General features: G+C 43.4%; 1 protein-coding gene across 2 annotated transcripts; it reads right to left on the reverse strand.

Annotated features, from left to right (window-relative positions):
* Positions 1 to 24,124, reverse strand: mideasb (mitotic deacetylase associated SANT domain protein b). Of its 2 annotated transcripts, XM_083892320.1 has the most exons (14): positions 23,972 to 24,124; positions 21,392 to 21,578; positions 17,026 to 18,817; positions 15,391 to 15,675; positions 14,059 to 14,401; positions 13,429 to 13,495; positions 10,677 to 10,819; positions 9,664 to 9,767; positions 8,088 to 8,163; positions 6,826 to 6,914; positions 5,969 to 6,112; positions 5,537 to 5,659; positions 4,574 to 4,779; positions 1 to 2,417 (listed from the first exon to the last, which is right to left on the reverse strand). In XM_083892320.1, the coding sequence occupies exons 3-14, from the start codon at positions 18,625 to 18,627 to the stop codon at positions 2,168 to 2,170; spliced, it is 3,432 nt and encodes a 1,143-aa protein (XP_083748446.1). In that variant the 5' UTR covers positions 18,628 to 18,817; positions 21,392 to 21,578; positions 23,972 to 24,124; the 3' UTR covers positions 1 to 2,167. The 2 variants fall into 2 exon arrangements, with proteins under 2 accessions (XP_083748446.1, XP_083748447.1); XM_083892321.1 differs by lacking the exon at positions 21,392 to 21,578.
* Between the last annotated feature and the right edge of the window lie 418 nt (positions 24,125 to 24,542).

A 24,542-nucleotide genomic window follows, 5' to 3' on the forward strand; every position in this document is an offset into this window, starting at 1 on the left:
TCATGGATCATTACTAAAAACACAGGTGGTAAAAATCAAAACAACAAATAAGTTACACTAGAAAAAAAACCCAGCACTTGAGATTTCCTTCTCCGTTTTTCACCGTTAGTGTGAACCTCAATATGAAAATAGCATAGAAAGTATGCAACATAGAGTTCCATTCTCATATATATATATATATTCCTAATCTCTTAGCTAAATAAACCTTTTTTTACACCCCTCCCAAACAAAATTCCCTTAACCGACAGCTGCGTTTACGCCGTGGCCTTGATTTCATCAACAGTTTCTGCATCTTTCTCCTTCAAGAACCTCAAGACGAGCCCAAACGAGAAGGAAATATAAATTAACATACTCATAAACAAGTGTGCATTTTTTTTCCCCCATTGACATATTACAGTTTAATGTTTGACACACACTCATACACACACACACACTCAGTCTGTGCATAGACCCAAGTTTAACTTGTGGAGTAACTGCTAATTTGGAGCCGCCCAAAAACTCACCATGCCGTGGTTTTGTCCTTCGAAAAGGGGGAAGAATAAATAACCCTTTAACCCATTTGTTACTACGGCAACAGAAGCTGGCTCTAGGCCTGAAAAGGCTTCACGTAAAACAGATATGTTAGAGGAAGGAACAAGGAAAAGAAACGAATAAGGGAACCATAGATACACGACGGGGTCAGACTGATGATGATGATGATAATACTGAGCCGAAAAGTAACAGCAAAGGTTTAAATGGACTGTTGTTTTTATTAAAATAGCCAAATGTTTGATCTTTCTGGCATAAAATGAACTGTGAAAACATGGGAGTATGATATTGCTCTTTATTTGTATGCTTTGTTGGCAGAGAACGTTCACATTTACTCTAAATAATACATATGCTGTGATATTAATGTTCAAAGTAGGTTATTTTTACTAAGTAACGGTCAAATCTGGATCGCGTAACGTTAACAGTAAAGTTTCTTAGTGCCCTTTTTGTCGTTTTCACGTATTAACAGTCTGCGTCGAGTCGACGTGACACGGGAAAAAACATGTCTATGGTAAACAGTCGACGTCTTAAGTTCGAGAAAAAACAAAAAACGGAGCAAATAAGGTTCACACGACAAACGTTTTGAGTTAAAAAATAACGTCAAAGTGTAAACGGGAGCAAATATTCAGTCCTAAAAACCCGTTATTTAAGTTTGTTCAGCAGATTAACAGAAATCACTGATGCATCGTTGACGTGGAATCTGATTTTCAGTCGTTTTGAATCAGTAAATCTATTTAATCTGTTTCAAAAATGGAACATTTGGAGTTTTGTGATGTGTATCTATAGAAACCTGTGAGAGTGGGAGAGCTCAAGTAACACGAGGAGGGGGGGGGTCGACTCGTTCTATTGCACATACACACCGTCTTCACCGTCTTCCAAAGAAAATCTCACATTTATAAAAAAAACAGGCAGCAAGTCGCACTATTTTTGATTTGTGTTTAAATAATAATAATAATAATAAAAAACAGGAAGAAAGCGCTCAATTTAACTGCAGTCAAAACAAGATATAATAATAATAATAATCAACAAGAATATTCACAGAAAACAACAGTAACCATATATAGCTACACAGGGAGGAGAAAGTAACATTTACCTGTGCATATATATATATTTATATATATTTATATAAAACTGACAACAGCAACAAAAACAGTGTAAAATTGATTGTCACTTCAGGATAAAAATCATCGGGAAAAACATCCAAGGCATCGAACGTGACGACGAAAACGAAGAGGAGGAAGATTCACAGAACTGAAGCTGGAGAGCGGGCGACGCGGCTGCGTCACGTTTTCCTGTACATGACATCGGGAAACCTCTCGTGAGACTTTGTGTCATCGAAAAAAGTCCACGGATGCCGAGACGGCGTGAGGGTCTATGATGAGTTCTGTGTCTGAACGAAGCAGAGAAGGGAGGCGTAGACTCAAAGTGCTGAGGAAGGAGCTGCATGGCTTTGACTGAGCCCTGTAACCAACAGAGGTAACTCCAGAAAAAAGCTTTTGTAAGAGAGTAAAGGGTCTGTGGTAAGAAACACACACACACACTCACACACACACACTTCCATTCACACTCAAAAACACATACGCAGAAGTAAATCTGTCCCTGAATGTGCCAAAGCAAAGTCTCCTTTTTTCCCCTCCTCTCACTGCCAGTCCTCGTCGTCCTCATCGTCGCGGTCCGACGAGTCGTCGTTGGTGCTGTCGCCGCCGCCCGCCTGCCGCATGCCGTTCTGCTGCTGCTGCTGTCGCGCGGACAGGAGGGCGGCGGCCTCGGCGGCGGCCTTTGCCGCGGCCCGCTCCTCGGCCTCTCTCTGGCGCAGCGCGGCCGCCTTCTTCTCCTGCTCGGCGTGGCTCTTCATGTGAGCGCTGCGGCTCTTCACTTTGTAGAAAACCCTGAGAGAGGGAAACACAGGTGAGGAGTTAGCGAAAGAGTTAGCCAGAAAACAGCTGATGTAAGGGGAGGAGCCTGTGTAGAGTAGAAGTTACAAGTTTTCTTTAAATTTAAAGCTCCCCCCACTCGAAGTTCTAAGTTTTCTTTAAAGTTACAAAGTTAAAACTCCGCCCACTTGAAGCTGTATGTTTTCTTTAAAGTTACAACTTAAAACTCCGCCCACTTGAAGTTCTTACAAGTTTAAGCTCTGCCCACTTGAAGTTTTCTTTAAATTAAAGCTCCGCCCACTTGAAGTTCTTACAAGTTAAAGCTCCGCCCTCTTGAAGTTCTAAGTTTTCTTTAAAGTTACAAAGTTCAAGCTCCGCCCACTTGAAGTTCTGTTCTAAGTTTTCTTTTAAGTTACAAGTTAAAGCTCTGCCCACTTGAAGTTCTTAGAAGTTAAAGCTCCGCCCACTCTAAGTTCTTACAAGTTAAAGCTCCGCCCACTTAAAGTTCTCAGTTTTCTTTAAAGTTCTGCCCACTTGTAGTTCTATGTTCTAAGTTTTCTTTAAAGTTACAAGTTAAAGCTCCACCCACTTGAAGTTCTTACAAGTTAAAGCTCCACCCACTTGGAGTTCTTACAAGTTAAAGCTCCGCCCACTTGAAGTTCTTACAAGTTAAAGCTCTGCCCACTTGAAGTTCTAAGTTCTCTTTCAAGTTTAACGTTTCATACTATTGGATGTCAGGGTTTGCGCTTACAATTACTTAATTTCGAGCCACAAATGACCGAAACTTTGAGCTTTCAGTGCATATTTTTTTGGTCCTCAGAAGAACAGAAGCAGGTCAGTCTCTTGTCTTTGTCGACTCAACCAAAACAAAACAACCGTTCAAGCTGCGACGCAGATAATCCATCGTCTTAATTTAGTGCGTTCATATAATTTCAGCCGGGCTGTAGCTACTTCTGTCGTCTCTGCAGCTCCCCCTGGATTTCGGTGGCTCAGGTAGGTGGTTTTGGTGCTTTTATGCGATGTAATGTATAGACAAATATGCCTTCAAAGATGCTATTATTCAAAAATATATTCATCTAACCTTTAAGGACCACAACAGGCGAGGCGACACAAACAGAAATACGGATAGTTTTAAGGATAAGAGCTGAACTCAAATCCACCTTTGCCAGAAAGCCACGAGACACTGGAGGCGACAGATTGGTGATTTAATCAAACCACAGCTGTCACAGCAAGAGTTGAACTGTTTGCTTAATGCTGTGTATCTGTGGTTTCTGTCTTTGTGTTGTGTGTGTTTGTCGTCTGAAACAACAACAAGAGCGAGGATGGAAATACTCGGTTGTACTGGTTAAGCAACTTAACGCTGTGTATTTGTCACTAATGGATCACGACGACTCAAGCCCCATGATTCCACTCTGCTTCCCAGCGTCGTCCACCTTGGTCTTTTGTTATTGTTTTTGATTCAGAGACCCCCTGAGTGACAGAAATTATATAAGGAAAATACATCGTGACAGAAGCCTTCGAAGGTAGAAGAGTAGAAAAAGGAGGCAGTAGGTGGGTTAATAAAACCTAATAAATATTGCAATAAAAACATGAAAAATGGCTTAAACGCTCTTACGAGGCGGTTTTACTAAGTTTAACTAAGTTTCTTGCAGATGTGTCATGGAAACACTTTTTCTGCATTTACAGCAACAATAGTAGCAGCTGTGATTGAGATCAAAATTCTTTTGGCCATCTTCCTCTCCTGGGACGAGATTTTACAGGGAAAGAAGCAAAATGAAAAAATTAACGCTTAAAAAGCCAATATGGCATAACACGCGACGCATAATTGTATCTGGAGCTGCAAACAAGTGGATTAAACGGCAGCATATTTCACTCGGCTGGTGGTGGAGGCAGATTCAGCACATGAACGAGCCAACTTTGAGCAGGTCGAGTCCTTTGCATTGTGTCTCTGGGTAGAGCTGCTTTGATAAGAGTGTCTCAGTTGCTAGGACACGCTTGGCAACAGCAGGCCATGCTGTTATTTAACCAAAGCACCACAGCGAGACGCCATGAGACATTTCCTCTCTATTTACAAATATGTCGTCCGAGTAGAAGTAGAACAGCAGCAGCAGGAGTGATTTTGTCCCTCTGTGTGTATTCGGCTGCTTGTGCAACATGTGTTCATCACTGACCTGCCACACTTCTTGCAGGGGAACTCTCCCTCCTGAGCAACGGAGCCCTTGTTGGCCACCGAAGGGGTCGTCGTGCGACGCGCGTTGTCCTCGTAGCGAGACCTGGAGGTGGGAGGATGAGGAGGAGGAGGATGATGGACGACCCGGGACATGGGCTGGTCTCTCCTGATGTCCTCCTGTCCTTTCGTGATCGTCACAGTCCCTGGCTGGTGGTGCAAGCAAGCACAGAAAAGGTGCAGTTAAAACATGAAAAACTCTTGTTTCAAACAACGTACAAATGGTGAAATGCAAAGGCAACAATAATAAAAGTGTCGAGTCAGTGCTGTTTGCAAACAGCAGTTACACAATCACCGAAGCCCAAACTGTTGCCTTGAATGTCCAGCAGGGGACAGCAGATGCAGCAGCCAGGAAAAAGTAGGACAGAGTTCAAAAGGACAAAACGCTGGGAGTTTGGTTTCCGACTGGGAGTCATTTCAGGTTTATGTTTTTAAATGTGCTTTTAAGGTGACGTTTCTGGGCTTTAATTCATGTTAATGTCAGACTGTGACTTATTATCTATTTAAAATAGATGGTGTTATGTGTAACCACGAATACCTGGCCATTTTACTATAAATATCTTGTATATTCATGTTTTACTTTCAAATATCAATGACATGTCCACATTCGGTAACACGTAAGCTTACTAATATATATATATATATATATATATATATATATATATATATATATATATATATATATATATATATATATATATATATATATATATATATATATATATATATATATATATATACATATATATATACATATATATATATAAGTAGCGTACTAGCCCTTTATTAGTAATATTAAGCATGCATTAACACCTTATGTTGGAAAAATGTGACCCACAGCCATTATTGACTCTTTCTTTACAGTCATTGTTTCACTTCCCATGCAAACGGTCCGCGTCACACTCACGTTCTCAGAGGACTGCAGCGTGTGCTGCGTGGCCCTGGTGGAGCCGACATCCTGTTTCCTGTCAGCTGACCCTTCCCACTTCCTGCTGTCCTCCTCCCGCTGCGGCTCCAACCGGTGAGAGACCTGCAGGCCAGAGGGAGGTACATGTTTAATGATGTTACCCAGCGAACTTTGAGTGATTTTACTGCATGAAAAACTACTAAATTAAGATGGTGCAATATTTGCATGCAGCTTTGTACAGTTGCCATAACAACCAGCGAAAAGAGGACCTGCGATGTACATCTGATACTGAACCACAGCTCTATTCACTGAGGATATGATGGTGAGAGTGCAGCTTCAAAATCTTCAAAATGAAACTCTATGATCCCAATCCATTATTTAAGCCAACAGTAAACCGATATTGAATCAATAGTTGACTGTTATTTTTTTTACCTTGTGGTTCACGTCGTCCTCCGTGCTCCTGCTCTCCAGAGGCTCCGCATCGCCGTAGATCAGAGTGCCGCTGCGGCCCATCTTGACGTGCTTCTTGTACGTGTAGTAAAACTCCACACACTGTGCCACTGTTTTAGTGGTCACCTGTACAAACACACACATGCACACTGTTAATGCAGTTTTAGTTTAGAATGTCAGAGGCCTTTTTTCTGGGGAAAAGTAGGTACAGGAGGAGCAAGCAATCAAATCATGCAGTTTTAGTAATTAATCATCAGACCAAAAATAAGTGCATTAACACTGACTACAGCAGCTGTAATCACTAAATTCTGGTCAATTTTACACTAATTTGAGTATCAGATGATCCGCTGATTTATCATCTATTGATCTGCTATCATTTTAGTTCTTATAAAACCACTCCCACTGGTCAAACACATTTAAAACACATTTAATCCCACTTTTACCTGTTTTAATTGGCTTTCACACCAGGGTCAAAGTCAAGATTGTTACCAGTGTTTTGTTTCTGGTGTGTCTGTGACATCACAATACATGAGGCAAAGGGTGAAAAGGACAGAAGAACCACTGGGATGTTTCCTGTGAGGCTTCAGACATGTTTAAAAATCCTAATCTAAGCTGATTTTATATTGAAAGAGGATTTAAATTGCAGTACACAACAGAAAGGTTCTTCCATTAAATGAGGAAGCTTTTCTTCATTGGATGGTTTGGCCAATCAACAGCCACGTTTATGTTTATTAACTCTGCAAACGATCACACAAGGGGAGGAAACGCTCCAAAGGCAGGACATATATAAGATACGATCTAGTGGGAATTTGTGGTGAGTTTGATGGAACATACAGTACCTGTTTCTGCACCATGAAGAAGTCCTTCTTGTACGCGGCGATGCCTTTGTTGAACTGCCGTCGCTCAGCTGGTGTCCAGCTGTCTGATCCTGCAGCACAGAGACGAGAACACATTTAATCACATAACAAGTATCCTGCTTAATTCTGTGTGTGTCTGTGTGTGTGTGCCCCACCCCCCACCGCTCTTAAAACCACACACACACACATTCAAACAAATCACTTGATAAACAATGGCTCTCCTGTCTTCTGCCTGGGATTAAAACTGTAGAGAGAAAAAACCCTCCCTTTTTTTTCCCTTCCTTGGCTTATTATGCTGACCCTGACAATCCTCCACATTCACCCACTGCACCCCCCCCCCCCCCTCCACACACACACACACACACCCCCATGACCACCAACACCAACACCAAGGCCACGCTCTCACTGCTGCAGCTGCCGTTACTTAAAAGCAAAAGACTTAGAACGAGTCAACACTTGTTTAATGGTAATAAGACGGACATGAACTTAAACTCACAGAATAAACATAGGGTATTTGTTCTTGATTGGAATTAGGATTAGTGCATCATATGGCGCATTTCCACTCGACATTTTAATTAGCGTTAGTCCCTTGTACCTGGTACTTTTTTATAGTACCTGCTCTGGGACCATAGGTGGAGAAAGGGGGTGGAGATTAACCGATTGACGGATGAGGAAGTATTCGAGTCAGTTGACTTCCTGTGACTGATGACGTTTCCATGACGACTGACCGGAAAAAGGCGCGCGTGACGTCATGTTTACGTGACTCCTGATTTGATAAAACGAGTCTCTAAAGTAACGCTAAAGTTTAAAAACAGAGGCACACATACGCAGTACACAGGTACACTGGTTATTTGTAGCGCTGCTCTTTTCCTTTAAGAAACAGACCGCCCCAGTTCCGCTGTAGGCTGCGCTAACTGCGCTAAAAGGAGCTAACGGAGCTAACTGGTACCCTAACCCACGATGCCTGGACTTGACCTGTGTTTAACCTAGTGCCCAGCACTACTGATAATGTACGATTTAACCAGAGTTGGTCATTGCATGATCTTTTCATTTTTGATAACTTCACAGTCATTTTCATTAAAAAAAACTTGAATTTGGATATTGCACTTGTGATAAACCAACTAAATGCCTTAAAGAGCGATCGCTTCTATTACCAATAGCATATTTTCCTTTCTCTAAAAAGTCTAATAAAAGTCTAGATCAACATGCAGCCTGTTTTAAATACTCATTTGCATGTGACTTACCTGAGTAGTGGTAGTTTGACAGATGGTGAGACTTTGGGAAAATTGGATTCCTCAGCATCAGGAACGCCAGAGCAGCCTGGGAAAAAACACAAGCGAAGGAACTTTACACTTATCAGCTGCACAGCAGTAATAGTTTTGTAGAAATAAAAACCCCCCAAAAAAAATCACAGTTACAAGTAACACGAACCCTCGTGCATCCTATTATGTTTGTGCTCTTTTGTGCTCTTTTTCAGAATGAACCGTCGCTCTGACCCTGCAGTTTTGAATCGACAGTCGCTGCACAGGACGAGCGCTTTGATAACTACCATCTCCTTGTCGACTGGTTTCCTTGACAACGCTGGACCAGTGCTGGTTTGCTCAGTTCTACAGCTAAATCTTGTCGAGCTCAGAAAACGATGTGCAAACGCTGACAAAGCAGCTGATTCAGCAGCAGGAACACTGCACGACGTCTTTATACATTTCCACAACCACGTGATGATAACACTTGAGGTCTGTTAGTTTTCTAGTTTCCTGTCTGGAAAAAGCAATACCTTGAAAGAAAAGGAGCTGCAACAAAATCATACCACACTTCTGATTCATTACGTAGAATTGTTCCCTCGTTTCCACATCTTACGAGCACATCTTTGTGAGCCACGTCGTGAATTTGAGTCATTTCAAATTCCCTCCGCAGAACTAACAGAGACAGGGTTATTGGAAAATATCTACGTGCTGGAACTCGCTTGTAAAAGTTTAATGAAAGAACAGAATTAACAGATCACATCATTATGTAGAGGAAAGAGATCATATCTATAACTTCTCATACCTCTCAAATTGAGATTAGAGAGGATTTAGGGAAGTTAATATTCCGATAGGTGGGGTACACCCTGGACAGATACCTGGTCCATTGCGGAGACAAAATACAGAAATAAAAAAAGCTCTCGCTCTCACAATCACACTTGAAGTCAATTTAGTGTCCAATTAATCCCTTATTTGCATGTTTTAGGACTGTAGGAGGGAGCTGGTGGACCCAGAGAAAACCCACACACATGCAAACCCGAAACAGAAAAGACACTCAGTCCAACCAGGATCTGAACTGGCGACTTTCTTGCTGAGAGACAACAATGTAAGTCACTGTACCATCAGGTACCACCATGTACCCCCAAATAAAAAAAAGGTCTTAGGACCAAAAACTGGCGCGAAAAAATCCATCTTAAAGTCTGAAAAATGACAACTGTGAAGCCTGAACTCCACAATTTGAGCTTCAACTATTTAATTTCGTATTAAAACATTTTGTCGACTGATTTACTTTCACTCGGCTAACCCGACACACTCATTCCTTTCTGTGCTGCACTCTGGTGCGACGCCTGCCCGCCCGCCCCCACCTCAGGGCTGAATAAACACAAAAACAAAGGTTTCACCATCTCCACAGTCATCTCAGGCCACCACAGAGAGGCAACGCAGAAAAGTGAGTCCACATATCAATCACTTCCCTTCAGTGCACTGTGGTTGCAGAGCAGTTATTTCTTTATACATACACATACATATATATATATATATATGCAGTATATGTACATCAGGTATGTTCTCTGACACTCACCATGACGTCACCTTTGCATTCATACAGACAGTGGTGGGTTAACTCCTGGTTGGTGCCTCCTCCACACAGAGCGCTGGAGCAGGCCAGGTGCATGAGGTTTTGCACTGAAAGAGAGAGACGACAAAAAGCCAATTTTGATGTTTTTTTTAAGACAAAAAAACACCATAAAGATATAAATACTGCCGTCTTATAGGATGTTTTTGGATATTTTGACATATTAGACACACATTACGGCACACAAATCCAGTATCTGTTCAACATGTGGCTGTTTTTCATGTATTTTTGTCTTGCTGTTTCTTTTGTCTGAGTGTGTTTGACTTTTGCATTTATTATACAAACAATGTCAAGGTCAGTACTGCACACACACGCACGCACGCACGCATGCACGCACGCACACACACACACCAAGTCTGAAGCCTCTCAAACGACTTGTTGTCGTACAGTTATTCAATTAGCAGTAAAGGCACTTTACTGGCACTTCCTTGTTTATGTTTGTGGTATATTTATTTTCAAATCCACTGCAGCAGAGCCACGTTATGGAAGGTCAGTTCTTTACAAATGCCCAACGTGAGGTTTCTGCCACAGCTTCCCTCATTTATGCACCACTATGTAGACGCAAAATGATGTTTTTAATGCTAAATTATCGTCCATGACTTCTCACCTGTATTTTTTCACAGAAAAACTGAAATTTCTTGATCAAGACGTTAAATTATAGTTAATTATTTGCATTCCTGAAGTTTCAGTGGTTGAATGTTTATGCTTTTGATTAATTTCTGACTTCCAAGAGAAGAAGCCCAGTGAGCCGGCTCACATTTGGGAAGTTTATGTTTTCTAATACATTTGTTAAGCAATGCATATTAGTAAAAATGAGAATATGGTTTAATATCTATAATATAATATAATATTAATACACACAGAGAGAAAACACGACAGCTTCTTTCAGAGAACAAATCCTGCACAAACTCCTTCACACCTCCAGTCAAACACAGTGCCAGGCGTTCGCTCATCTTTACCTTTCTCATGGAAGTCTGCTTTCCCCTCCAGCTCGCTCAGCGGGGTCCACACCAGATCGGCGTTGTACTGATCCAGCTCGACAGACGAGCGCTGCCTCAGCTCTGGAACCTCCGCCTGGTACCGAGACCCGATATTTATCCGCCTGGAAACGAGGACAAAGACGGACGGGAGACACCTTTACATGAGGCATTTATACATATATACTATAAAAGTGCACTTGTTTTTTGTTTGTTTTTCTGAGATCATGTTTTGATGTTCTTTAAATCTGCAATTCTAGCATTGGTTTTGAATTCAACTCATCGAACAGCTTCACTTAAACACAAACACAAACACAGTGGTCAGAATGTGCCATTTAAAAAGGTTCTCTGTGCTACAGGTCATGGATACTAATCTAAACTAATCCTGCAGGAACTCCAGGAAGTTCACAAGTTACAAAAACAAAGAGTTAACTCCTCAAATTGACTGGATTGTAAGTAAACAAATCCTTGTTGTGGGACAAAAGTCACAGCACATAAAAAAAATCAACGATGGAGGGGAATCTTTGATTTTCACAGGCCTGAAACAAGATATAAGCAGAGCTGCAACATTTAATATCATGTATAATATATATATATATATATATATGTGTGTGTGTGTATATATATATATATGTGTGTATATATGTGTATGTGTGTGTATATCTATCTATATATATATATATAGATAGATATACATATATATATATATGTGTGTGTATATATATAGATATACATGTGTGTATATCTATATAGATATACATGTGTGTATATATATAGATATACCTATATCTATATATATACACACACACATACGTATATACACATATATGTAGATATAATACATATATGTATATATCTATATATATACGTATATGTATATATATTTGAATATGTATATCTCTATATATGCATATATATATATATATGTATGTATATATTTTTATATACACATATATATATACACACACACACATATATATATATATATATATATATACATTTATACACACACATATGTATACACACACAAATATATGTATATATACACACACACATATATATAAATATATACACATATATGATAATTCATTTTAGTGTTTTTTTTGTCAGTTTCAGTTGCTCAAATGTGAATATGCTCTTCTTTCTTTGCGCCATTTAATGGACGAAATCATTAAAACTTGTTATTGCGTGATGGAAAAAACAGCTTTTCAATGTTTTTTCCGACACTGATTATTATTTCACGGACCAAACCACGAACAGATTCATCAAGAACGTAATCAATAGATGATGAAAATCATCAGTAGTCGCTTAGTCGTCTCCTCCTCACTCCCCTGCAGTTGTTTCCAGTTGACCGTGTGTGTGTTTACGTGTGTGTGTGTGATCTGTAATCCAGCAGTTTTACATATCACACACATACCCCGCCCGCCCTCTCAGGAAAGTTGCCTCTCTCTTGTGTTTGGGAGTAGACCAGAACCAGCTGAAGCCATGATTTACGGGGCGGCCTGGTTGGCTTGGTTCCCCTGACTCAGTGCTGAGCAGCTGGCAGCAGTCAGGCAACAGCTTGCACAACGCACCCCCGTAAACTGCACCTCGCTCTTAATGCTACTAAACTGGATTAAAAAAAAAGAGGGGGAGAGAAAAAAGGAATATTGCACACATTTGTGTGTCCTTAAATGCTCTCGCTTTCGCGTGCACACGGTTACTGTATTTTCCTATTGATTTCATTTGTTTACATGCTTTGTACGAATGTTTTTATCCATTAGCTCTTTTATTGAATTAGCTCTCATTCTGATAATGCGTTCTTCTGCTGCAGTACCCTCTCCATCTATCCACATTACATGGCTGTAAATCAGCGTTTATTAATCTCACTTTAGCTCAAGGAAACCATGCCTCGCTCTTTCCTCTTACACTTTAATCAAGGCTGGTTTGTTTTTTAAAAACTTCACAATAAAAGCCCTGCACAATCTTTTGTGGTAAAACACATCTGCTTATTATTAGGAATGAAAATAAAAATCTACAAAAGCAAAACAACAGCAAATTGTTCCATAATAACATCTCGAATGGAAAAAAAAGATTGTTAATTGTGCATTTTTCTTTATATTTAAGTTCAAACAATGCTAAATAAAGATAAGTGTGTTTAATATTGTAATTAGAGCTGCAACTAACAATTATTTCCATCATCGAGTAATGTTTGGTCCATAAAATGTCAGAAAACATTGAATGAGATGATGTTTGAATGTCTTGTTTTTGTTCACAAGCCAAAATGATTCAGTTTTAATGATTTCTTTGTTTACAGAGCAAAGAAACAAAGAAAACATTCACATTTAAGAAGCTAAAACGATCAGAAATCGTGTTTTAATCATGAACAAAAAGCTCTAACTGTAATTTAGTGTGTCCTCTGTCGCTGAAGTCTAAAAACTTCAGCGTCACTTCTCTAATTCAACAGGTCATATTCACACAGAGAGAGACTGCAGACTTAGATCAGGAAGCAGATGCTGAGCACTAATGTGAGCAGAGGATGACGAGGCAAAAAGAAATCAGCAGAGGAGCGAAAGAGGAGGAGGAGGCTCTTAAAGACGGGGTTTTGAATTTCAAGACCATGACATGATTTATCCCCGTGTTTCGGTTTCAAGATCTACTACTCTGGGAATAATAATAATAATTTGTGATGTTTGGGAGGGGAGACATGTAATTTATGCGGAAATGAAAACAGACAGAGGGGGAAAATACTCACGGCTCGATGCTGACTGGAGTGACCTCGCTTATCGCAGACAGAACGGGAGGTGTGATGTCACAGCTGTCTGCAGGGACAACACAAACACACACAAAAAACACTCATTATGAACTCATTCTTTGTGTTTGTTTATGCTTGAAAAGCAGAACAATTACCGGAACTTCCACTGAAGGGAATGGAGGCGTTTTTCTTTTATTGTGGAACTTTTTACATTAGTTTTTATATTAAAAGAGACAATATCTACCGCATATTTTCATCTCAGACAATTAATGGTGAGCAAAAGAGACAAAATATGTGTTAATTAGAATAAGAAGTCAATTATATTGACTTATTTCAGAGAGAGAAACAAATCACACACTAAATTATAAGAAATTAAAGAGGGATAGCATGTATAGAGATTGTCTAAGCTGTAATTTTTTAATCTTTATGCTCCTAAAAATTGTGATTTTTCTTCTTTATTCTGATTTTATTCCAAGGTTTCTGGAGGAAATCAACATGTGACGGTAACTCCAATTCTGCTCAGATTCTATTTCGGCACAAGGTTTTGATCAACAATATTTGATTTATTTGATAAATAAACTTGAATTTTCACTTGACGATGAAGTGTGATACGTCTTTTCTCGTACTTACTGGAGCGTAACAGGCTGCGTGAGGCAGACTTGGGCGTGGCAGGAGGAGGCAGACCCTGACCGCCGGCCGACGCCGCAGCAGCCGCCGACAGGAACGTGGAGAAGTAGAGGCCGGAGCCTTCGCGGACGGGGCTGAGGATGGGCGGCGGCGTGTACGGCGGCATGGTGAGCGGGTTGTCCACCAGGCGCACGGGCGAGCGCAGGTGGCTCTGGTACGGCGTGATGCTGGAGTAGATGGGCGGAACGATGAACAGGCCGGGCTTGGGTGGCGGGATGAAGAGCGGCTCGGGTCGGGGACGCCGCTTGGACTTCTTGCCGTCGTCGTCTTTGTCCCCGTCGCCGTTCTGGTGGAGGGGAGAAAAAAAAACCTGAGGTAAATTTACAGCTTTGATATAGAAGTAGAAGAAGAGGATTAGACGAGAGAAAGGGAACCCTAAAACTCACTTGTGTGTGTGTGGAACATAATGTACAGTTACTGCACAACTAAACCCATGATAATCTGCTTGATCTGGGACGGGACACCAAATCCTGTCCGCCCCCCCCCACCCCAAATGAAAAAGGGAGAAGGAGGAGGAACATGTGGACGACTATGATGGGGGGCAGGGGAGACGACACAGAGCATGGTGTGGTGGGGGGAAGGGAGTGTTAATAAATGTGGCATAAATGCAAGATTTTAATAAACGTGGCACAAAACAGACACACTGGGATATATATATATAGACTGTTATAGAGGGTTAATTCCGACAAGTCTACTATCGCTGAGTATTATTTGCATTATTTCCTTCCTAAAACCTTGATATGACAACCAGGCTGACCCCGCGACCCCTGCCACTCGTCGTGAACCCCGGTTACAGAGCTGTGGAGGAGGACGACGACGACATCCTGCCGGGTTTGATTACCAACATCGCTTTGACCTGTCTGAGTCGTCTCTAAGGGAAATCCTCCTCCACCTCCTCCTCTTCCTAAACTCTGCAGCACAACAGCAAAACTGCACGACTCCAAACATCCTGTACAGAATCTCAGACCGAGACTCAGAGCAAAGCTGCACCACGAGGAGAAACAGAGTGAATCACTTCTTAATAATGCCATCTTTATAATCTACTCACGTATAGTCAGATTATTAGCTTCTCTATTAGCATTAAACTCAGCGTTTTAGTCTGGACGGACAGAAATGGAGACACAATTGAACCAAGTTCACTTCCTGCTCAGGTCTTACTGCCCACAGCTCGAATATCAGCTGCTTTTACATTGTCCCCAGTCACATGATATATCTTTTTATATGTGTTAGTATGTACATTAGTATGACTGTTTCCTGGTACGCGTCTGAACTGACCTGCTCTGCACTCTCCGACACAGAGTTCCTGAGCGAGCGCCTCCGACTGACGATGACCGAGGGTTTGTGGTCCGCGTGTCCGCCGTCCTGGGTGGCGTTGGAGGGCCTCTGGGTCCAGCCGGAGGTTAGCGATGTGTTGTCTCTGTCCGGCGAGGACGACGGCTCCGGCCGCCGGACCGGCACGGACACGGGGATGACGAGCGGCAGGAGGCTCTCGGCATCTCGGTGCCGCTTGGCGGCGGTCAGGCCCTCGGATTCGCTGGGACTCCAAGGCCTGTGGGGATCCTGCATGGTGAGTAAGAAAAAAACATGTACATTAATTGATTTAAAATACCAGCATACTGCACAGGTATTCACTTGTAAACATTAGAGCTGACAAAAAATTATTAAAACACATTTCTGATCGTATTAGCTTCGTTTCTTTGCCTCACCTAACAAAGAAATCATTAAAAGTGAATCGTTTTGGTTTGTAGACAAAAACAAAGACATTTGAGAGCATTTTTAAGCAATTTTCTGATATTTTATGGCCCAAATGATGACTCGATTCATCGTGGAAATGAGCGACAGATTCATCGATTGTGAAAATAAGCGTTAGTTTCAGCCCTAGTTCGAATATAAAACCAAAAAATCAGTTTTTTTTAGTGGCTCGGAAGTATAAATTTGTCAGTTTTGTAGTTTAACGTACAAAATGAAAATTAACTGCTGCACAAAGCATTTCAAAATAAAGGCGTAGCTCACACACACACACCTTGCAAACAGTCCCCAAATGCATTCTTCAATTCTTTTTTTTTTACCCCCACTTTGAGAAACTTTGAATAAAGCCTGGACATCAAAGCATCAAAGCATCCTACACCACCACTGCACGTGTTGTGATGTTCCCGGTAAAGACTCTGCCGCCGCTTCGCACTACATGCTACAGCTCATTCTCGCCGGTGGAAAACTCCAGTCCTGAGATATTCTGCTGATCGGTGCACGGCAGGGCAACCCTGCAACCCTGCACCCCACCCTGTATACAGACTGAGAGAGAGCGAGGGGGGGAGGGCAGACAAGGCCAGGCTGGAGTTTCTCTCCTTTGATGGGATGGGGGGAGGTGTGTGTGTGTGAGTGTGTGCAGCGCACTGTGTGCAGGCATGTAACCAAACACACTGTCTATATGATCAAGCTACTAACCCATGAGGCAAATCCAGGGCACAGACAAACTGACTCACTCTGCCGTGCTGTTTGGAAACAGGACTTGTTGCACAATCGCTGCACACAAACACAGATAAGTGCAGGGAGCGTAATTTACCAAGTGGTTTCTTTTGAAACGTTCAAGCGAGAGCTGAAAAGTCGGCCGTTTTTTTTCCTGAAGCATATAATAACACGCTGGAAATGTGAGGACTCATTTAGCCTCACACACTTCACTGTGAGTTGACTGCGATCCAGCAACGTTTTTAATCACGAAAAACAAAAAGTTTTTGGCAGAATTTCTCCTGGCACTTTAGAGTTTTTTGTTCCAGTTCCCACTCCTGCTCAGGGAGCTGCAGTCCCACTGCAATTATACCCTGAGATAACGCTAGAAAAACAAGTCACTTTGAGCTCCGGTGACAGATTTTACACACAAACTGCTGTTCAGTCAACGAAAGAGACATTTACCTTGACGATATGCGACGGTAGCGACTCCATTTCCGAGGCCTTCTGAGCCAGCGTCTCCAGGTTGACCTCCTGGGACACCCTGCGTTTCCTGCGCGTGCTCTGGATGACGCCCGTCGGCGCCGCCTGGACGTCACACGCCCCGTTTTGCGCGGCCTGCAGCAGCGGGGCCGGCGCTGTCGCGTGGTCCGCCGCGGAGACAGCGAGGAAGGGGTTCTCGGACGGCGCCCCTCCTTCTCTGGAGAGCCGCCGCGATCGGCGAAGCTGCGTCTGGGACTGGATCTGCTGCGGCTCAGACTGGAGAGGCGGCTGCAGCGGATCCGACGACTGCTGCGGTTCTGGGGTGATGTCTTGGATGAGCGGCTCCTGGATCTTTGGGGGAGCCGGAGGAGCGGAGGACTCTTGGGGGTGCACGACGACAGGCTGCGGGTGCGGTTGTGTGGTTTGTGCACCCGGGTAATAGTCAAGCACATGAGGGTTTTGTTGTTGCAACTGCTGATGTTGCATTTGTTGCTGAATATGGAGCTGCTGCTGCTGCTGCTGCTGCTGCTGCTGTTGTTGCTGAATCTTTTGTTGCTGCTGCAGTTGTTGCACGTGCTGTTGGTGCTGAATTATTTGTTGTTGTTGTTGCATTTGTTGATTGTGTTGTTGCTGAATCTGTTGCTGGATGATGTGATGTTGCTGGCGCTGGATTTGCTCCTGCTTCTGCAGTTGTGACGGGTGCGGCGGGGGTTTGGCCTGCGCGGCGTAGCTGGGAGGGTTGGGTAGCGTCGTCCTGTTTCCTTGAAAGGTTTGGTAGTAGGCTGGCAGGTGCTGCTTGGGCTGACCGAACGCCAACTGGAAGGGCTGCAGAACGGAGCTTCCTCCGGCGTGCGATGTGCTGTGCTGTTGAGCGTTCAGTGCCCCGGGTTTTAAGGACTCCTGAAAAGCCTGGGGCGGCGGCGGTTGTTGTTGTTGTTGTTGTTGTTGTTGTTGTTGTTGTTGTTGTTGTTGTTGTTGTTGTTGTTGTTGTTGCTGCTGCTCCCAGTCCATGCCCCGAGCCTTACCTGCATCCCTGAAAGAGTCTACTGCAGGGCCAGCTCCCAGCTTCTCTGCACCTCTATTTGAGGGTTGTTGAGAACCAGACGTCTCATGCATTGACTTAGCAAATGCGTTCTGGATCCGTGAGTCTGTTACGTTAACTCCTCCAATGTAATTTGCAAAGTTCTGTCCCCAGTTGGTCACGGGGGTCCAGGACGCAGCTCTCTGCTGCTGCTGCTGCTGCTGCGACTGCACTAACGTCTGCTGCTGCTGCTGAGGATTGGGCTCCTGGTGGCTCCACTTCATCGGAACAGTCTGTTGAAAGTGACCCCTACTCTGGTCGCCTTTATCCGGGCTGAAGATGACCGAGCTGAGGAACATGTGAGGGCCGTCCGGATTGGACGACACCGTGCTCGCAGCCTCGCTCTGTCCGTGGTCTGCGGTGGAAGCGGCCGCGCCCGAGACGTAATACGTCCCCTCGGGGTGCTGGGACGTCTCTTTCATCGCTGCGGTCTGCTCGTTGAAAAACGTGATGCGTTTGCCCGTTCGTTTGGAGTTGGCTTTCTGCTGGGCCGGTACGCTCATGACCGGGCATGAAGAACACCAGCGGAAGCGAATATAATAGACGCGACTGAAGCTCCAACTACACGTACATCAGAGTGAGCGGCAGCCGGGATAATCTCGAAGGTCTTTGTGACCCCCTTTTAGGGGTCCGTGGCCTGGGCTGAGTGGATCTGAAGGAGCCGGCGTGTTCTTCTTATTCACGGGCGACACCCTGTACAGAGGAAATAAGAGAGAGGTCAAGCACTGACTCGTCAGACTGAAGGGGGGTAACCACAGGGGGCTCTCATTGTCAACCCTCCCTCGGCCATGTAAAAACCTGCTGTTTGCTTTTTTAACAATAGACCTCCACTGAAAAGGTATCAAGAGAGGGAAAATAGAGGGGAGGGGTCGGGTCTAAACTGTGCCATTATTCACCGAGGGATCACATGACACGGCGGATAAAGTTCTGCATGCAAGCATCTCTAAAATTATCTGCACACGGGGATTTTTTCTCTTAAGACGGCAGTTAATACGGATCAATAGTTCCTGGAAAAGTCATTATTGGATATTATTGCTGCACTGTGAGAAATCAGTACACACACACACACACACACCGAGAGAATGTTTGTCACTGATGCTCAACTGAATCATCCTTTCCCAAAAGCCCCTAACTGTTCGAGTGGTCTGCAGAAACAGACAGGAAGTGCACTTTCCCGCCACACACACACACACACAGATGGCAGTTGAACGTGACAGAAACATCGCACTTTTTTTACGACTCTATGACTCATCAAAGAGTCAAAAAAAGGGTAACGGTGCCCTTTGAACCGCGACTGCAGACTCAAAACGGAAGGGCAACTGAGAGTGAGCGAGTCAGTCAGAGTGAGTCATGGTGAAAGCATCTATGAGAGGGGAAAATCTATTACAACAGACCTCGAAAAGGCTTTGATAGCACGGAGACAGCTGCCGCGTTAACCTGTTGTGAATGGCAAAAGCATTCTTTGTCGTTTTTAATCATCGGTTTCAAGATTTTTTCAAAGATTTCTGATCATTTTAGCTAAAAAGTGAGTCATTTAAAGACAAAGATTTTAGAGAACATCGTCATTGTCAGGTTTGACAAACACTGATCAACGTTTTATGAACCAAACGATCATTATTATTAATAAAAAGAGCCAGGTTTTGCAGATTTTCACACACAAGTCTCTGCCAAACCTAAAGATGCACAGGCTGTGATGGTTTTTGTTAAATTATATTTTAAAAAAACATGGCTCCATCTGGAAGAAATTTTAAATCTTGCCACTTGTGTACACTGAAAGATTGAAGAGTTTTATGAGATTAAATGCTGCAGGACTCAAGATTATTATTATTATTATTATAATTACGCCCGCCTGCAACCCGAGGTTGCGTTTTGCCGACGTGTGAAGTTAAGAGAGCATGTGAAGGGAATGTAGGTTATGGCTGAAAGAAAAAGAGAACAGGGATACAATGCTCAGTCAGTATCGCTATCAGATCTCTGGATCAGATATCCCAACACACACACACACACACACACACAAAAAGTTAAATCCAATATGATCTGACAACGTGCCGAGCAGAGAGAGAGCGACGTGAACCTTTGTGATGAAGCGTTTTATTTTGGACACGGCTGCTAAATGCATCAGCACAAATGTCTCTTTAAAACATAGGGTGCTTTAGATGAAGCTTGTGATGTCGTACAGGACAATCGTAGAGGTGTGGTGGTGGTCCCTCCCTCCCTCCCTCGCATGCTTTTGTTGCACGAGTTGCATAAACGACGACCAGAAAACGTCTAATATGTGTTGTTTGGCACAGGGAACGAGGAAAGTGGGTGACAACTGTCGACCCTTTGCTCTGGTGGCCCAGTGAAACACACGCGTCCTAAAATAGACAACTGCAGCTGTTGAGATCGGTGTGTGTGTGCACACTGACTCTGGGGGAAGCTGTGAACGGTGTGTGTGTGTGTGTGTGTGTGTGTGTGTGTGTGTGTGTGTGTGTGTGTGTGTGTGTGTGTGTGCATCGACCATGTGATGACACTGTATAGAGGTATTGCCACATAGCAATCGAGGAGAAACACACCTTGTAGTGCAGATCGCTGTGTGTGTGTTGACAAAAGGCAAGTCCACATGACATTAGTTATTACATTAGTCCATGCAAAGCTTCATCAGGTTCACACTGAGTGCATCATCGTTGTGTAACCTTGCACAAGCCCTATAAACACGCTAACACCGACGCTAAATTGGCTTAAAATAGATGTGGAGAGGCCATTATCTGCTTTAATCCATCGCTGCTTCCTAATTTAAAATCAGCCCCCGTGTGGCTGAGATCAGCAGCAGCAGCAGCAGCAGCCTCCTCCTGCAGGAGGCCTGCAGCTCTGTGCAGCAGCAGCAGCAGCAGATGACAACAATGTGCAAAAGACACACGAGCTTCCTTCTCGTTAACCATCTCCACTTTCTCTGCAGCAGCAGCAGCAGCGCTATTTTACGAGAACCCCTTTGTTGCACAAAACGGATTATCCCACTCCCACTTAATGCCGCCGCGCGCGCGTCTGCAGGAGGAGCAGAAGAGGAAAACCCACACGAGAGAAGCGTGGTGCCATCATGGTGCCCCATCATCATCATCATCATCACGGCTCATACACAACAACAACAACAGGAGCGCGTGTGAGGGACGTGGACATGTCACGGAGGCTGTGGATCCACGCACGGTGCGCGCTCTGCAGTGCGCGTAAACTTTGTCAACAACACAATCACGAACTTGAACCCCACTCTGTGTGTGTGTGTGTACTCACTGTGCTTGTCATGGAAGTCTGCCACCAGTCCCCCGCACACACACGCGCAGCGTCCTGCGTGTCCGGCACAATACGGAGCTGCGGCGCTTGGAGCGATGACTGCATACATCCCCAAGGTTGACTCATGCTCTGCTGCTGCTGCTGCTGCTGACCTCACTCATCGCTACTTACTTTCCTCCCCGCCCCGCTACAAAGTAACATAAAAAAAATAGAAAAATAAAGGTGGGGTCGACGTCCGTGCGTGCGTAAAGACAATCCAGAGCGCTAATCTGCACACACGCAGGCGCAACAACAACGCTTCTGCTGCTGCTGCTGCTGCTGCTGTTGTGTGTTGCACATTATTGCACAAGGTTTGCACACGTAACAAAACTCAGTATCGAATGCGGCCTTGCTTGCTTTGCTGCTGACTCTCTCCGTGTCTCTGCTTGTCTTGTGATTCCCCTCCCTCCTCCTCCTCCTCCACCTCCTCCTCCTCCATTACCACAAGCCCGTTGGCCACACCCACGCCCGCTTCCATGCCCATATAAGGGTTTCCTCTGACACGCACAGGCGCTGTCATTTACGGAGCAAGAGTTCTCTCTCAGTCCATGCGGGAAATTCCAGCACACATGGGAGGATCGTGGGGATGAAGGGAGGGAGGAGAGGGGAGGAGAGTGGACGAGAGGGGTTTTTTTCACCTTCACTTTCACATTCAGAAAAAATTATTTCAGCTGCACACACAGTTATATACAGTATGTGTGTGTGCGTGTGCACATGGATTTATATGATGCTCATACACTGTATAACAACAGTATTTTATGGAGAACTGAAAAAGCACATGTAGAAAGATGTAAATACACAAATGAGCATTTATTCCTGCATTAGGTCTGAAACTAGCAATACCTTTCATAATAATAATAAAAAGTCTGTTTCCTAAAGTCTCGTTTTGTCCACAAACCAAAATAATTTACTTTTAATCATTTATTTTATATATATGGAGTAGTAGTAGTCTATATATATATATATATATATATATATATATATATATATATATATATATATATATATATTTATATATACAGAGGTGATAAGAATGTGCAACATAGTGTCTTATATCGTCTTTTTCAGCACAAACTATAGACAATCTGATGAAAATGTGTCATTTTCATCAACTATATAAACTAGTGCTGGGCGCTATAATGGCGTCAATGCTACCACACGACGCGTTTCCATGACGACTGGCCGGAAAAAGACGCGTGACGTCATGTTTACGTGACTCCCTATTGTTAAAATTATTCTCTACAGTAACGCTAAACTTTAAAAATTATTTGTAGCACTGCTCTTTTCCTTTAATAAACAGACCGCTCCAGCTCGACTGTAGGCGGCGCTAACGGCGCTAAAAGGAGCTAAACGGACCTAACTGGTAAACGGTGCCTGGACTCATGTGTCGCTACACGTAAACATGACATCACGCGCGTCTTTTTCATGCGGTAACCTATTTCACAGCACTAATATGGAGCAAAGAAACCAGAAAATATGCACATTTAGGGAAACCCGAGAGCTTTTTATAATGAATCATTGTAGTCATTGTAGTGCATTGTGTGTAAATCTATATGCCCCACGCCATCATATAGTAGATAATGTGTGATATCGACTCGTTTGTGTGGTTGAGCTGAGCTCTGCAGGCCACCGTACAAGAGAATTACTGTAGCACGGCTGGCTGTTATAGGGTTAACAACATCAGCGTCAGAGTTGTCCAGTATCATTTTGCACCTGTGCTCATTTGTGTTTCCGTTGAGGTGAAATAATAACCTGGTGAATGCTTAACCAGGGCAGCATGTTTAAAGGTGATATGAGTGTTTTGAGTGTGTAAATCCGGTGTGGTTGCCAGTTCAAATCCTGGGCTGGGTCGAGGGCCTGGGGTGTAATAAGGGATGGGTTAGTTCACAATCACCTCATTAGTGTGTGTGTGTGCAAAAAGAACTAATTTTAATAAAATATTATCCTGAATATCATATATAGACGAGTCCTGACACATTTACTGTAATGTTACACAATTCTGATAAGTCATATAGAGTTGAATCCATATTACTGGACTATGGGGGAGGAATAAGAACATGACACAAAAGTATGGCTGAATTCCATTTAGCTGCATCGATGTGCACTTGGTTGCTTTTTATAGCTACTTTAATAGTCACTTTGGAGTTGGTACCTTGTCACACAATGTGCAAGTAAAGCCGAGTAGAGCTGCGCTAGAGCTACAAAATGTGAAAATGCATATTCCGGGCTGCTTTGGCCACGCAGGCCGCCGTAGAATCATCACCATGCAAGACAGCAGCAGCCTCAGTAAAAAAGCAAGGCCCCCAGCCTTAAGTACACACTTCTTCACATCACATTCTATAACAATCATATTCTGTTTTTCAGCCATTAAAGCCACCTAAATGTTGCATACTGTATCTTTAATGCAGTCGAATCACAACAGTCGGAAACCAAAAGTGTTAAGTGTTGCTACTGCAGCTAATGCAAGTGAACTAATGTGACTTATTACAGTGTATTGAGCCATAAATGACCCCATTATTAACAGAAAAAACGAGTACTTACATGACTGTCTGTGCCTCCGTGACACACGCAGGACGTCATCATATCCTCCTGCTGCAGCTACAGCTCACAGTCACCGCACAGATTTGTACTGTCACAACTTTTTCAATCACTTTTCCAGATTCTTCCACAAAGGCGTCACGTCCCAGTTCCACACTTTTTTAAGCTAGCGATTCACTCAATATATCAGCGCACTCCACCGTGCGCGTTAATGCTCGGTTTCACGACGTCACTGTCCTGTTGTGGTAAATAAATTGTGTTTAAATAAATCACTGCTTGGATTATTGTGTTAAATAGTTGCAGCGTTGACGGATAATAATGAAATCTGGTTGCTGGGGGTGAGGACCGAGGAGCTGCACTTCTGTGATTCGCTGTCTGGCACCGAGGAGGCAAAGACGTTCAGGACGGACAAGATGACGACCACACGCGACACCAAAAGTTGGCGAATACACTGCCCCACTTTCGTGTATTTTAAAATTAAGCAAGTATTTCACGTCACACGTGGCTATAACCAAATACTTGACTCAATAAATATGCGTGCACGATAAATACAGAGTCAAATATAAAGATAGGA

This window comes from Microchirus variegatus (genome assembly GCF_963457635.1).
Source record: "Microchirus variegatus genome assembly, chromosome: 7".
Taxonomy (NCBI): Eukaryota; Metazoa; Chordata; class Actinopteri; order Pleuronectiformes; family Soleidae; genus Microchirus; species Microchirus variegatus.

Bases quoted from the DNA above. Each gene is read 5' to 3' on its own strand.
- mideasb (XM_083892321.1), bottom strand. From the start codon at position 18,627: ATGAGCGTACCGGCCCAGCAGAAAGCCAACTCCAAACGAACGGGCAAA. The intron at 9,768-10,676 runs GTAAAGATGAGC...TCTCTCTTTCAG, and splicing joins AGCAGACTTCCATGAGAAAG to TGCAAAACCTCATGCACCTG. The intron at 4,780-5,536 runs GTGAGTGTGACG...TTGCACCACCAG, and splicing joins CGCTGCAGTCCTCTGAGAAC to CCAGGGACTGTGACGATCAC.